The sequence below is a fragment of the Dermacentor silvarum genome, chromosome 1 (genome assembly GCF_013339745.2).
Source record: "Dermacentor silvarum isolate Dsil-2018 chromosome 1, BIME_Dsil_1.4, whole genome shotgun sequence".
Classification (NCBI taxonomy): Eukaryota; Metazoa; Arthropoda; class Arachnida; order Ixodida; family Ixodidae; genus Dermacentor; species Dermacentor silvarum.
The window spans coordinates 370,231,494-370,245,872 of record NC_051154.1 but is presented as its reverse complement, the minus strand read 5'-3'; the positions used below and the strand labels follow the sequence as shown (position 1 = coordinate 370,245,872).

The 14,379-nt window shown below is 47.0% G+C and overlaps 1 protein-coding gene across 6 annotated transcripts in view; it reads right to left on the bottom strand.

Moving 5' to 3' along the window:
- LOC119445477 (uncharacterized) overlaps positions 1-8,898 on the bottom strand; it is a 61,364-nt gene extending 52,466 nt beyond the window's left edge. For 2 of the 6 annotated variants that reach the window (XM_049660574.1, XM_049660569.1), the window contains exons 1-3: positions 8,597-8,776; positions 5,432-5,649; positions 1,658-1,917 (exon numbers count right to left, since the gene is read on the bottom strand). In XM_049660574.1, the coding sequence (XP_049516531.1) occupies positions 1,658-1,684 (27 nt within the window). In that variant the 5' untranslated portion in view covers positions 1,685-1,917; positions 5,432-5,649; positions 8,597-8,776. Of the gene's footprint in view, positions 1-1,657; positions 1,918-5,424; positions 5,650-8,596; positions 8,777-8,797 lie in introns of those variants that run through there. The other 4 variants (XM_049660572.1, XM_049660573.1, XM_049660570.1 and 1 more) reach the window with 3 other exon arrangements.
- Between the last annotated feature and the right edge of the window lie 5,481 nt (positions 8,899-14,379).

Sequence of the window (14,379 nt, the reverse complement as noted above, 5' to 3'; positions counted from 1 at the left end):
CGACCGCGGTTTCGTCCGCACTTCTTGCAGCGAATGGTAGTTTCGTTTTGACTTCGTGCGTGCGTCGGCCGCCTGCCTTCTGAACCGCAAGGTCGCCGTCCATGATCGCGTCGATAACGGCCGCGGTTTCGTCCGGACTTGTTGCAGCGAACGGTAGTTTCGTTTTGACTTGGTGCGTGCGCCGGCCGCCTGCCTGCCTTCTGAACCGCAAGGTCGCCGTCCATGATCGCGACGATAGCGGCCGCGGTTTCGTGCGCAGCGGTTGCGGCAAGCAGTAGTTTAAAGCTGTCGAAGATTAAGAGCCCCGGCTACATCGCGATGGGCGGACAATTTGTTGGCGAGCAGCTGACTGGCGAAAAAATAATCGGGATGTACGCGCGCGAGGCCTTCGCCGCTGCTAGCGCAAATCAGTCATGAGATGACGAGAATTTCAGCTTCTGCACTGGTCTTGTGCTACATAAATATAAACAGAATTTGCTGATTCATTGAGTAAATAAAAGCGTGTTGATGTAGTTAAGCATTTGTTTATTGTTTTCTTGATACCCTCGATAATTCAACATTTGGTTAATTAGGACATTTTAATTCGGTTAACTGGGGGGGGGGGGTTCCTTGGCGCATCATGGAGCTTATCAGGGTTCCCTGGAACGAACCTGCTTGAGAACCCCTGGTCTAGACTATACTCTGTTGCACCATAACTTGCCAAACAGGCAAGGTTGCGGGATAATAGTATTATGGTAGAATGCCACGCAACTGCTCCCAGTATATCCCTCCGCTCACCACCCCCGTGGGCTGAAGTGGGCGCCGTATGCTCAAAAAAAAAAAAGAAACGCCATAGTGCAGACATTCCAGACACATATGTCTAAACAATATATACGCCGCATGATCCTCTGTATTTGGCGACCCCACCCCCTTGTCTGCCGCCCCAACCAACTCACGCTGCATGCAGACAATACGCATCTGCTAATCTTGGAGGCCACGGCCCAACTTGTTTCTAAATTGAAAAGTAAGGTGGCACCACATGTCAGAAAAACAAGAACGTTTTACGTGAATTAGTAATTAAAAAACACCGGATGAGTAATGAGAACAATCATTGTTTCTAACAAAGTGACTCGCATTTTAAAAAAACATGCGATTTATGTCAATGTGCGGATGGTTCCCTTCAGCGTGGAGTGCAGGGGTACCGCAGCCATCGCCATTTGCAAAGTTACGGTGAAACAGAGCATAGCACCCACAGGCTGCATTCTGTTCCCTGCCTTCTGGTAATACCAAAGTGTTTATGGGACGAGCCCCTTCAACTCCAGCAAAGTTCCAGTGCACGCTCCCCCCCCCCCTGTGTTGGACAAAAGCATCTGCAATGTGATGCAGTCACTCTGCTGGGAAGTAAGGAACCCTCAACAGTAAAACAAAGGCCACCATTAGATTTCAGCTGTTTTTGAAGAGTACGTCCTGCAGACACGGTTCTCACAGAGAGCACAAGTGCCGTCTAGGTCATTGTGAACAACCTCCCTATAGGGGGAGGCAAAGTTCACTTGAATATATTTTACCTTTGTCGGCAATGTGTGTGTTATTTATGAGTGTTCACACGTCACATTGGTCTGCCTGCAATGCCCAAATCTGGTGCAGAATCCGGGGCTACAAGTGCATGTTCTCCTCTTACCTCTTCGGCAAATGGCACGGACATCATGCCAACGCCGTCCGAGAAAATGTAGTTTCCTGCTGACTGGGTGGCACTCGGCCACAAGGTCGGGGACGACCTGTACTTGGCTGGCCTGCAAACGGACAGCCTGCTCAGTGGAGAAGCACTGGCCCATGCGCGCCAAGCGTTTGGCCATGTTGTGGATGCGCTCGAACTGTCCCATGCACTCGCGGATCGTCACTGCACTGTTCTGCTGCTCGTCGGCCACGTACATCCATGTCCTGCATGACGATATTAGCTGTAAGCCTTTCTCCTTGTAGACACAGATGTAGGGAAATCGCAAAAAAATATCTGAACCTGTGTTTTGTAACGCTTCGTTGCATTGTTCGTGCTGATGATGTCGATGTTTATGGGCACGTCCCTTTAAAATGAGGCAGTTACCAGTGGTCACCTAGCCTGCTTAAGCTAATCAGGTTTGACTACACCTATCCTGGTCTAGTATTTTGCCTCTCTCTCTCCTTGATCTCTTTCGTCTTTAAAGCTATTAACTCTATATTGTACAGTTACCTATGCTTGTAACAGCTCCATCAATCTCTTTCCTGCTTTTCTTCCACCGATGATCTAAATGTCGATCTTTTGCTTATCTCAACTGCTGACCAGCTAATGTTTCTTTTCTAATCAAGGAGCATGCAGAGTGGCCGATCAACTCAATAACAGAAGCATGGCAGCATGAGAGTCACGTCCAAGCCAATGATGACGGGCAACAAGAATGAAAAATGGCATGGATAGTTACAAAAGACTGCTCTAATTTGTTCCAGCCATAGAATATCCTGCTAGAACTACTAGAGGAAAGTTTGGCGCCAGTGTTTATGGGAGCTGTAAGTATGGTTTTACTGCCTGGATGATGGATAGCAGAACATGAACGAGGGTGATGGCGCAGGCTAGCTGATGCATCATGGAGTCGAAACAGGGCAAAAGCATGGCACTTGGCAAGAAGGCGCAAATGAAGCGCAGACCTGCAACTAATATTTACAGTTTGCTGCGTGTGGAATAAACTGGTAAGGGAGAAACACAAGGGAAAGGAACAATATGACAGATAATCTTGAGGTGCTAATCGGTTTATGATTATTATAGGGAATTACTCTGAATGGCAATAACATATCTCGAAAGAAGACACACGGCTTCTACGAGTCTTCTTGCATGGTGTCTCTTGCATGGTTTCGTGCATGGTGACTCCCTACAAAGAGTAGTAGTAGTAGTAGCACATAGATGTTCCTAAACTTCACCTTTCTAGCTTCAAGCAACTGGTGAATTTTAACGCAAGCCTCTGCTGTTCTGACAGCTTGCGCCGCACCAATTTTCTATACATGCGTTTTGCCCAAAGCAGTGCTTCTTACCTAAAAAGCACTCGAGCCTGACTAAGGCTTCATGCCTCGGCTACTCAACGGGCCTTCAATATGATGGTTAAAGGACCCCTTACTAACCCCAAGCTATACAACTTTTTATATATCGACAGCTGTTTCTCGCCAAAACAGAACTCCAGTTTCAGTTTCATGCCCCAGCCACTCTACTGTCCTGCAAGACGATGCCTAAAGGGCCCCAAGCCCCACTCTAGGCTATAAAATTTGGTATATATCGGCAGCTGCGTACCAGTTTACAAACATACAGCCACAAATTCTTTTGCAATGAAGCTGTGATAGAGAAGTTACATGTATCTGATAAACGACTTTGTGACTGTCATAGTTTCTCACTCATCTTCACAACCCTCTACACAGGCATTTTCTCCTGGCCATGTACCGTCACCAGCTGTATGCTGTGCAATATGTGGCAAGGGTCACAAGTACACACCAGAAAAAAAAGCTCTTCCCATCATGCACCTCTGATCACACTTTGTGCAATGCCGAACTCAGCAGCACAATGCCGTAGCCAATGCCGTAGGGTGTTATGAAAGTTTGGCTATTAAATGTACACTACCTGCTCCTTGTGACAGAACAAATCTATTAAACATATTGGCAGGCTGACATGCAGGCTGACAAAAAACCACTTCATGTGCCCAGCAAAACCATGTGAAGTGATGGCTTGAGTAATGTGGTTGCTGCCTTTCAGACCTCAGAAGTGAATGCTACATCAGTTTTATTATGAAAATGGGCTACACACATTCAATACATAGCACATGTTGTGGTTTGCAAACAATTTATAGTGCCTATTTTAGTCCTTATCGTGCCTAAAATGATGCGTTTAGTGCCTGTTCTAGCTGCCTAATAACCACATTTTATTGCCCAAATATCGACATCAAAATGCCTTCACTGTATCTGACCATTTGTTATATCCAATAATTTGTCTTATTTATGACTTCACCATACTTAAAAATTTTTGTATAGAAATTCGTCGGATTGATCACACTTACAAATTCTTCATGTTTAAAATTCATATTGACCCTTTTCGCGAAGCATTTTGTTCTAGAGGAACGAGATGGTGCCTTTGGCAGCGCGCCATACATTGCCTTAGCGAATGCACACAAATACGAAACCATTACTGCTTCTACCCTCCTACTATGCGATCAAATGTTGGAAATGCAAACTGGGTGTTCACTAATGCACTGTGCCAATTCATGCTGCAAAATGTGTAACGATAAAGGGAAGGTGTGTGAGCTAGTTCACTGCAAAAATATTGATTCACATATTAAGGAATGGAATCAACCTGTGTCACCACGGCCAAGGACTGCCTGTGTTGCCGCCCTTTGTGATGCATGGCTTTCCTCGAGGATCAAAAAAGATAATTCATCTGCCAGCCTCGAAAGCAAGGACTTCAACTCCAGAACGTCGGCACTTAGAAGGGAGTACCGCTCGTTCCAAAAGGAAGTAGCGCCACTTACTGGCATAGTAAGCTTCTCGCACGTTATCTACACACATCCAAGCCTACTCGGATGCTAACTTACGCTCATCCTATCGCCAACGTATCGATAAGTGAATGGGCGCACACTTGAATCAATTTGCCGAAGCATGAGTGACGGCGACTACACCGACAAGACACGAATGTTTGAAGCTGAACGTTTCATGACGGTCCACAGAGTAAGCGAGGGACTAGCGACAAAACGTTTGCTACAAGCTACCGCAAAGTACAGAACATTTACATTCCAAGCTTTGTGTGCCGCAAGAACAAATCTATCGCAACAGAGCACACCCGCTAGCGATTAAGCTGAAAATAAACGATAAGATAGTGGCTGCACTGAGGAACCGAGGAACTTTACTGAGCCTAAAACATGACAAGCAACTGCTTCAAATGTTTGCCAAATAAATAACAAAGAGCACATTGATCCCGATTTAATTCATAAGCGGAAAGTTTGGACAGCTTGGAATACATTTCTAGCCCCCGCTTTTAGTACAAGCACCGTGTACGCTGTTCGCACTGTTTGGACAAGGCGTAATCAGCTCTGAAAGCACTTACATGTCCTCTAAAACTGTGGTCAAAGTGTTGTGTCGTGCACAAAGGCACCGTCTACGATATGGATATGCGTCGAAATGGAGGTTTGCTGCGCCGCACCGGTGTCACACGCTTGCATTGTAAATGCAGAGGCAACCGAGGCAAGCAATGGACATATCACCACGTGATCAAACATGGCAGCGCCCACGGAAGCGCTGCGAAAAGGGTAAATAAAAAAATTCACAGATGACAAAATTTCTTTTAAAAAAAGAATTTGTTACAATATCCAAACATTCGCGATATTATATATGCATTCATTATATTGAGTTCTTACACTACTAACAAGCACAAACTGCTCTTCTCACTTTGTACCCGTGGTAACTTGTGGAAGGTGCCAGGAATTTGAATTCTCTGGTGCCAACATGCACTCCCCGACGCAGAAAGCTTCTGACAATGGCATTCAGCAGAGCATCCTGAGACGAGTGCAGATTCAGCATGAATGACAGCTTGTCCAGGTTGTCGTCCCTGAACGACGCACAGATGGTGAATTCGCTGTTGAACTTTCGCAGAATCCTGTTCTCGAAGTGAACCTGCGGCGTGGCAGAATGCAATTCAGCTATCGTTAGAGAGTTGTAGTGCAGCATACGTGAAGCACATGGACACGCAGTAATATGGAAGGCCCAAAGTAGGCACGTTAAAAATGCAGAGAAGTGCCTTGTGCATTACATACACACGCTAACTTCCTTGGGTCTCTTACGTGGCTAGTGTTATAACATAACTGCACCCAGGCCACCCACTTCAACCACAACTTGCCCTTGCTACTTGTGCTTAATCACGACAGTGAGAAATAAACTTTACTCTCACTTAGAGGGCAAAGTATTAGCAATCTTGTATTGTTTTTGAGATCGGTTGTTCGTTGCGACACTGTAAGCATACCTGTCAAACTAGGGACCTCGAAATTTAGGAAACATTGTCAAGGTGGGGAGAGGCAACAACAACAACAAAAAATACAAGTACATCAAGCAAACACAACGCACCAAGCACGAGGTTGCCAATTCAGCCGCCAGCAGTTACCACTACTTGAATGCACAACAGTTCACTCGCAACCCCCCCCCCCCTCCACATAGCAGGTTGCCACAATTGCGTAGAATGAGAGGAGCTATCGGTGTTACCGCTGACTGCAAGGGTGATAGCACAGCACTTCGGGCTCTCCACTATCGCATTCTGTGCCTTGGTGGCCATGGCGTGCCTGTTTCGTTCACCGGGCCATGCACAAACAGACTAGCGTTCTCCGATGATTGCACTTGCCTTGGTGCCAAAGCACTACACATCTTCACACGTCAGAAACATCTTCCACTCAAGTGGCCCAACGTGATCACTCAAGCTCTGTGGCATATTGTGCTCAATAAGAAATTCACTGAGAAGGCACTCAGCATGCACAACGCTATTCATTGTATTTGATGAAGAAATTGTTCATGCTCCTCTGCTTATCAGCAGTACGAACAAACTTCTGGTGCTTAGTCATTGCCAAATGCAGTTTTAAAATGTGATATAGATAGAGTATGGAAAATTATATTTACAAAATATATACAGTCACAGCCAAGATGGCCGAATATCAACTGCCATGAACGCGCTTTTCAATCGTCATCTTCGTCATCCTGTTGAGCGCCTTCTTCAACATGCGGGAATGGCCCTACAACAATATTGCCTATACTCAGGCTCGTAGCCAGGGGGCAGGTCGCCAGGAGGGGGACAGGGGGGGGGGGGGCGAAATTTTGATCTTTCCGTGCTCATGTCCTACGACGCTGAGTAACGCTGTTTGTTTTATTAGTGAAATATATCGTCATGAATCGTCCGCATAAAAATATATTATTAGGAAGATTCATTTCAAAACTAAAAAATATAACTCTTAATCAAATAGTATTTAGAAAGTCACATAATTTGCGTACTGCAATTTTTACCGAAAATAAATACTGAAAAATAGGTGCTTTCATTAAATTGTCAAGGCCTTCAGGTCTTGACAATTTCATGTTTGAGAATTGACCTTCAGACATAATTAATCCTAATTAATTGCCTTTTCAATTATAATTAGATATAAAGTGTAAATGAGAAAATTGTAGAGCAAGATGAAAAACTTTCGATACAGCTTTCTGTTGCTCAATAGGTGCTACATAAAAGTGTTTTTCCGAGCGTGAAAAAAGCCCGCGAATACATGCAAAGTGCCTCGGGCGGCCAGTTGCGCGACAAGACAGCAAGAATAATTAAAGCCACTATGCGCTTATAACATTTTAGGTCACCTCTCAACTGCTGACTACCACTGCTCAGTTACTATACTGCTGCAGTTTTTGGCAGGCTGTCGCCTTGTAGTCGTATTTTCTAGTAGACCTCCACAGAGGAACTTATCTATGCAAATAATCATGCACGAATCAATTCCGCACTGCCATGGCTCAAATGGCTGTGTAAATAACCCAAAATTAAATTATAGGGCTTTACGTGCCAAAACCAGTTCTGATTATGAGGCACACGGTATTGGGCGACTCAGAAAATTTGGACCACCTGGGGTTCTTTAACGTGCACCTAAATCTAAGTAAACGGGTGTTATCGCATTTCGCCCCCATCGAAATGCGGCCGCCGGGGCCGCGATTTGATCCCGCGACCTCGTGCTCAGCAGCCCAACACCATAGCCACTGAGCAACCACGGCGGGTGTGTAAATAAACCATATCGCATAGACTCTAATCAGCAAATGCTATGCACTTTTAGCCGTCAACTTACTCAGTGCAGTGGCATGCCTAAATAGACGTTCATCTGTCTCACGTACGCTAGGAAAATTTGTTGCAGAACCAAGAACCACGGCATGCCCTGCTGCACGAAGTGCACGAATAGCGCAGAAATCGAGAAAAAAAAACGCGCTAGCACTTCTCAAATTCCGTGTGTACACATGGCACACGCACGAACTCGCAGGCGGCCGCCTATAATGCCGCGAAGGTGCGGCACCAGTCACAAACTCTGCAAATGATCGTGACTACCTGGAGTAACAAAATATTTAACGGCAAGGGGATGCACGACTCACGTATGCAGTATCCACTGGCGAATTATGCAGCGTATATGCGGTATCCATTTACGTAATAGACTACAAGAAGAAAGCTAAAAGAAGCGAAATATATTGTTACCATGCCGAGGCGCCAAACAAAATCGAGTTTGGCCGCCTCATATTGGACAAAATGTTACTCTAAAGACCACGAAATACCAATCACGTACGATAAAAGGGGGCCAAAACACGATCGAGAACCTGAATCGCAAAAGCAGTAACAGCACGGTGTGGTGCACACAATATCCTATGGGTATGCTGGCAAGGAAATAGGACGGGTACTTGACCACATCTCTTGCACCACCGTACCCGTAATGAATCATTAACGAAGAGTCCGTTTGTCAGTTTTCTTGTATATACAACATTGTCGCTAAACGGGAGACTGAAATACCACGATGACGGCTGTCTAGAGGACATATGCAAAGTGCGCAGATACGGCAATTCCCACCATTCTTCGCATCCTGCAAAACTTGCTAGTTTCACGCATGACGGCCGATCCCGATTTCAGGCACAGCAAGATTTCTTCTCTCAGATTTTCATCCTCGGCGCTCTCCAGTGAAAAACTCAGCTGTTATCCAAATTAAAACCATACAAACAAATCGCTGCACACGCAATACCAAGTAAGACAACAAAACGCTGCAATATTTACATGACAAAGGACAGCACAACCTTAACAGGCAGGAACACACTACAGCTAGACTACAGCCCCAAGCATGCGCAATTACGGAACTATGCATAGCGGCAGCCCGGTTTCAGCCAGTTTCACGCGCAGCCTTGGCTACATGCTTGGTCATGTGACCGATTTGACGACGGTATCGCCACCTTGCGTAAGGTTGGATCGTGTTGACGAGTTGCTTACGGCCTCCGAAACTTACGCGCGCTGGCTGGTTTCACTCAAATCTCGGAGGTTCAAACACCGCGCGCCTTGATGTGCGCGGCGTGAGTGTCGTGGTGTGCCCGTTCTGTTTATCGACTATGAATCATATCGCGCAGAGAGAGACAACGCCTGCTCTCGCCTGCTCTTCCGTTGTTCTTTAGCGCGCTGGCTCGCTTGCTCGATGCCACGTACTCCGTTTCAAAGCACGAGCGGTGAGTTGGACGTTGCCGCTGCGCGTTTGCAGGCCTTTCATTTCGGGCGCTGTCAGTGCCGCATCATTGTGGTTGCAGCGTAGTAATAGACTATCGGCGCTTCTGAGCAGGCGCGATCACGCCGCGCTATGCGCCCAAGCGTGAAATATTAAAGAGAATAGCTTTCTGGCTCCGGCTGTTTTTATGGTTGAACAGAGGTCGGTGATCGCAATGTTGGTTTGCAAGGAAAACGTTCGTTCGTTCGCTCTGTCGATCGCTAACTATATATTTCGCTCACTCGGCGCGCTACTTGCATATGTACTGACAATCATCGACGATGGTTCCTACACGTTTTTTTATGTACAGTGTGCGTACAGTAAAATTCGCTGCAACATTTTCTTCAGAGCGCCTTTCCTAGTAACGGCTGCACCGATGTATTCCTCCGGTGGCACCGAAAGTGATGTTCGCTCTTTAACTCTGTACTTTTATTTATGGGTAATATGAAAAAAAAACTAATAAATACGGCGCATAAAGAATGCTTACAAAATGGAACAGGAGAAAAATTTTAATGTCATCGGTAAACTACATCTGAATGTGTAAGAAACTGCGTAAGCAAAACGCGTAAAAAGTGAACACAAATTATTAGGTCAGGCACTGCGCTCAGTGCGTAACAGCTCTTGGAATTTTCCTGCGTTTCCTTCAGTAGCAACGTTTGAAATGCAAGTGGTTCCATTCGACGATAGCACGTGGTATGAATGAATTTGCAAAGCGATGAGAGGGACTTATATCGGTCGTTTAACTTTTCACTGTTGATCGCGACGAGGAAAAATGACTGCAAGGGACTGAAATTAAGAAATCGTCAGAAAGAATTGAATGATGATAAAGTTTATGGATGAGCGAAAGCTGTTCATAAAGTGGATGCACTGTAAGAATCGGCACCAGCACGGTCTACTGACATGGCAGCGCTCTTTGTCCGTGTGACGATGATGCTAACTGCACTCGCGTCCATTTCTTCGTGGCGTAAAACGCTTCCTGTTGCGGTCTCAACTTCATTCGCTATCCTTCGTCTCTTCTGACGCGAGGTCAACACCACAAACGGCTTCTTTTTCCTAGCCGAACTCATGCTGCTGTACTGGCAGAAGGCGAGTATGCAGCACGACGAGTGCCGCTTGATAACCAAGAACGGCGCCGTCAAAAACCCGATACACTAGGTAATTGAACAAATACGGCCAGTCTTATAAAAGCGCTTGCAAAACGTATTCAACGCTTGTTTTTAATCTGTGTTAGACGTTTTGAAGACTTTGTGTGCTACCTGGGATATGCTCCAGTCTGGCCGCGCTACGTGGTGCGGATCAGCTTTGTCCTGCACCAGCTTGACCGATGGTTGGTAGCCACATCCAACTTGCGCATTTTGATGCTTCGTCAGTAGCTCAGTACGAAGCGACGTCTGCCAAGGCGTCTAACCAGGAGCAGCCAGGAGTGAGCACGCGCTGGCAAGCATGCGTGTGGTCTGACGTTAAGTTTCGCATGGTTCGAGGCTAGTTGAGTGTTCAAAATTACTTGAAACTAGCGAGACTCGATGGCTACGACACCGATGAGCAGGTTGGCCAAACTAATTCCCACACGAGCGGCCGCGACCGAGCGTGAGCAGACGATAGTCGGGTTCTTCCGGAAGTACGTAATTATTATAGAAATTCGAAAGCAGATTTCCGCTTGTTTATTAAGCCTGTTTATTAAAGTTCCTCAACAAATGTACACAGTTACAGTAGGAAGAAGCGCACTGATCCAAACAACCTTTTTGATTGATGTCAGCTATTGACCAATAGCAGCCGCGTATGGAAATCTGCTATATTACGAAATAAAGCGTCCAGAAAAGAGAGCGTTTGAGAGAAAGGATGACTTCGCGCCACGCTTGCGAGCTACACGCGCCGCGCACGGCAGCAAAATTTTGCTGAGATGTTCACGGAAGCGTAAGCTATCTGCGGACTTTTTTTTTTTTTCACGTAGGCCGAGGGGGGGGGGGGGGACCCCTTTAAGATTAAAATAAATAAACACACGAAGGATGGTTCCATGTTTAGTGATGAATATTGTGAAGCGATATTCTATCCAAATAGGTGAAGGACAAAGTCAGCATGCTGCATCCTAAATCCAGTATAAATATAGTGCGTGATCTGAGTGTACGATATCGTCTTCATGGCAGGGGCACTCACGGCGAACTAACAAACGGAACTTGCCATCAATCGGCAGGGGCACAGCCTTTCGTGCCGGGGCCACGGTATGGACGCCGGACATGCCCATAGGTGCTGCTGCTGAACCCAGAGTGCAGTCGGACATGGCGCCATGGTGGCACTGGTGCTGGAAGACGAGCCGAGACCAGTCCTTGTGGCGCCCAGGCAGCCGCACAGAAAGCTGGTCGGTGGATGGTCGCTGCATAGCGGCGTGGTCAGGACGGTGTTGGTTGCAGAGTGACGCAGGACGGGGGACGACATTAGTGCGCCGTTGACGCCGCCTTGAGGGACTGTGCCTTTGCATCCGGGAACGCGCGAAGAACGGGGCTTGTTTGCTCTCGCGCAGCGTCTCGTGCAGCATCGAACGCAGCAAGGGCGCTTCGTCTTTGTCTTTTACTCGCGCGCAATCCTCGCGCCCACGCGATGGGCGTCGCTCTTGATATCTTTATGAGTACGAGTATGGAATGTGTTTATTGCTACGAGCATCCGCACTGAGGTACTTGTTGTATTTAGAACACAGAGGAACGATGCATCCGATGCCTGAACATCATCTTCTTTATTTTGTGTCCCCGCGCCCCCATCCTCATCTTCTTTCCTATACAACATTTTCCCGGTCGATCAAAAAAAAAAAAAAACTATCGCTTGCGTGACGCATAGTCCCTGAGTCCCTGAGCTTCCCTGAGCTTTTAACTCGTGCGCTCTTCCGTGGGGGTTGGCCGTTCATTTTGTCCCGCAGTGAAGACGCCTGAGTACTTGACTCACTGCTGGCTTGTGCTGCTATTTCTTGCCGTGACGTAGATGGACATTCAGCATGTTGCTCACTCGCAGGAAATGCACTACCTTGAAGAGGCTCGTCAGGTAGTGGTAGAGTCCATTCTAGAATACCAGGTCGATTGTCTGTGAACTTCTCCGCAGCTTCTGGGTGCATCGCTTGAAATTTGGAGGCGTTCCACACTCGACCGTCATCCAAAAGAAATGAAGCTGGCCCTCATTGCTCAATAATCTGCTTCGGTTTCGAAAAGCGCGAAGATATTTTCCCGTGAACTGACGACTTTCTCACGCGGACATAGTCGCCGACGGCAAAGTGTCTTGTCCGGGCTCCGCGACGGCAGTCTGTGTAAAGTTACAAGATGCTTGGTTTTGTCTGACACGTTGGCGCAGCCATCTCATCGCTTGTGCTGGATTTTCGTGAAATGAAGAATCCGGTAATCCAACAATGCTTAAGCGTGTTCGTGGCAGTCGTCCGTGCAGCAAAACGGCGGGTGCAACTCCCGTTGTGGCGTGAGGTGTGCAGCGGTAGACCCCCAAATAATCTGTCACGGCGACACGGATATGACGCCGCTCGTATACTGCCATCTGGACAACAGATTTGAGGACTCTGTTGTACCTTTCTACAAGCCCGTTTGCTTGCGAGTGGTAAACAGAAGAAAAGCAATGGCGTATGCCACGTTCCTGAAGGAATTCTTCAAATTCAACCGAGCTGAACTGCCGTCCGTGGTCGGAAACTTTTTCACTCGGGTAGCCTTTACTAGAAAACACTTGTAGCAGAAAGTTCTTGACCGTCGCCGTAGAAACTTGTCTTGGAAAAAAAACTTCTGGCCATTTGCTGTGATAATCAATAAGCGTCACTGCATAACGGCATTTGATGGGAGCTTGCTCAAATGGGCCAATAATATCAATGGCAATCTTCTCCCAAGGGTTGTCAGGGAAAGCTACTGGTTGCATAGGTACTACGGTTGGCCGTGCTGATTTGTCACATGACTGGCAAACAACACATGTTTTAACCAGTTGTTCCACGTGGTTATCCATTCGAGGCCACCTGTACAACTCTCGCAAACGGCTTTTCGTACGACTGATCCCCGGATGTGGTTCGTGTGCGACTTCCATCAAACGACGAGTAAGGATACCTGGAACTACGATCCTGTCACCACGGTAAAGCAAGTCGTGTACAATGGATAGTTCTGCACGTACATGAAAATATGGCATTATCTCCGCTTCTAGAGATTTTTTATCCGGCCAAGAGGACAAAACAAAGTCCATGACTTTTGCAATTGTAGTGTCAGATGCACTCTCCGCTTGTAATTCTGCAATGGTTAACATCGGAGAAAGAAGGCAAACAAACTCATCTTCGGCAACCTCATTGGTTTCTCCTTGCAAAGGCAGTCGAGAGAGCGCATCAGCCACCACATTATCGCTTCTCTTACGGTACTCTACGGTGTAGTTGTAACAAAGAAGTCGCGCTGACCAACGTGAAATTCGCAATGGCCGATGTCCAACACCTTTGGTTGACAGCAAGGTGACAAGAGCACTGCGGTCGGTTCGCAAGACAAAGGGGCGACCCCAAAGGTACACGTGCCAATGTTCACAGGCCCAAACACATGCTAAGGCTTCACGTTCGCCTGCAGAGTACTTCCTCTCGTGTGGGCTCAAGGTACGGGAGGCAAAGGCAACCGTCTGTAGAATTCCCTTGTTATCTTGTTGCAGCACAGCGCCCAGTCCATACCCGGAGGCATCGGTCGTGACGATGGCGGGTAGGTTCGGGTCAAAAAAATGTAGAACCTTGCAAGTTGTCAGCAGTGATTTCAAACGGACGAAACTCTCTTCCGCAGCTGGCGTTCAAGCAAATGGCTCGTTGCCTCGAAGCAATGCCCGTAAAGGTTCCACAACATCCGAAAAATGGGGAACGAACTTGGAATAAAATCCCGCCAGACCAAGCAGGGAACGAAGTTCATTGATGTTTGAAGGCGCCAGAGCTTCTTTCATCGCTTGAATAGATGACTCTAGTGGAAAGAGTCCTTTGCCGTTCACAACATGTCCCAGAAACGTTAGTTCCGTGACGTCGAAAACGCACTTCTGGTTGAGTTTCAGGCCCGCTTTAGAAAGTCGTTGCAAAACGATGCGAAGATTTGAAAGATGGTCTTCTCGAGAACGACCA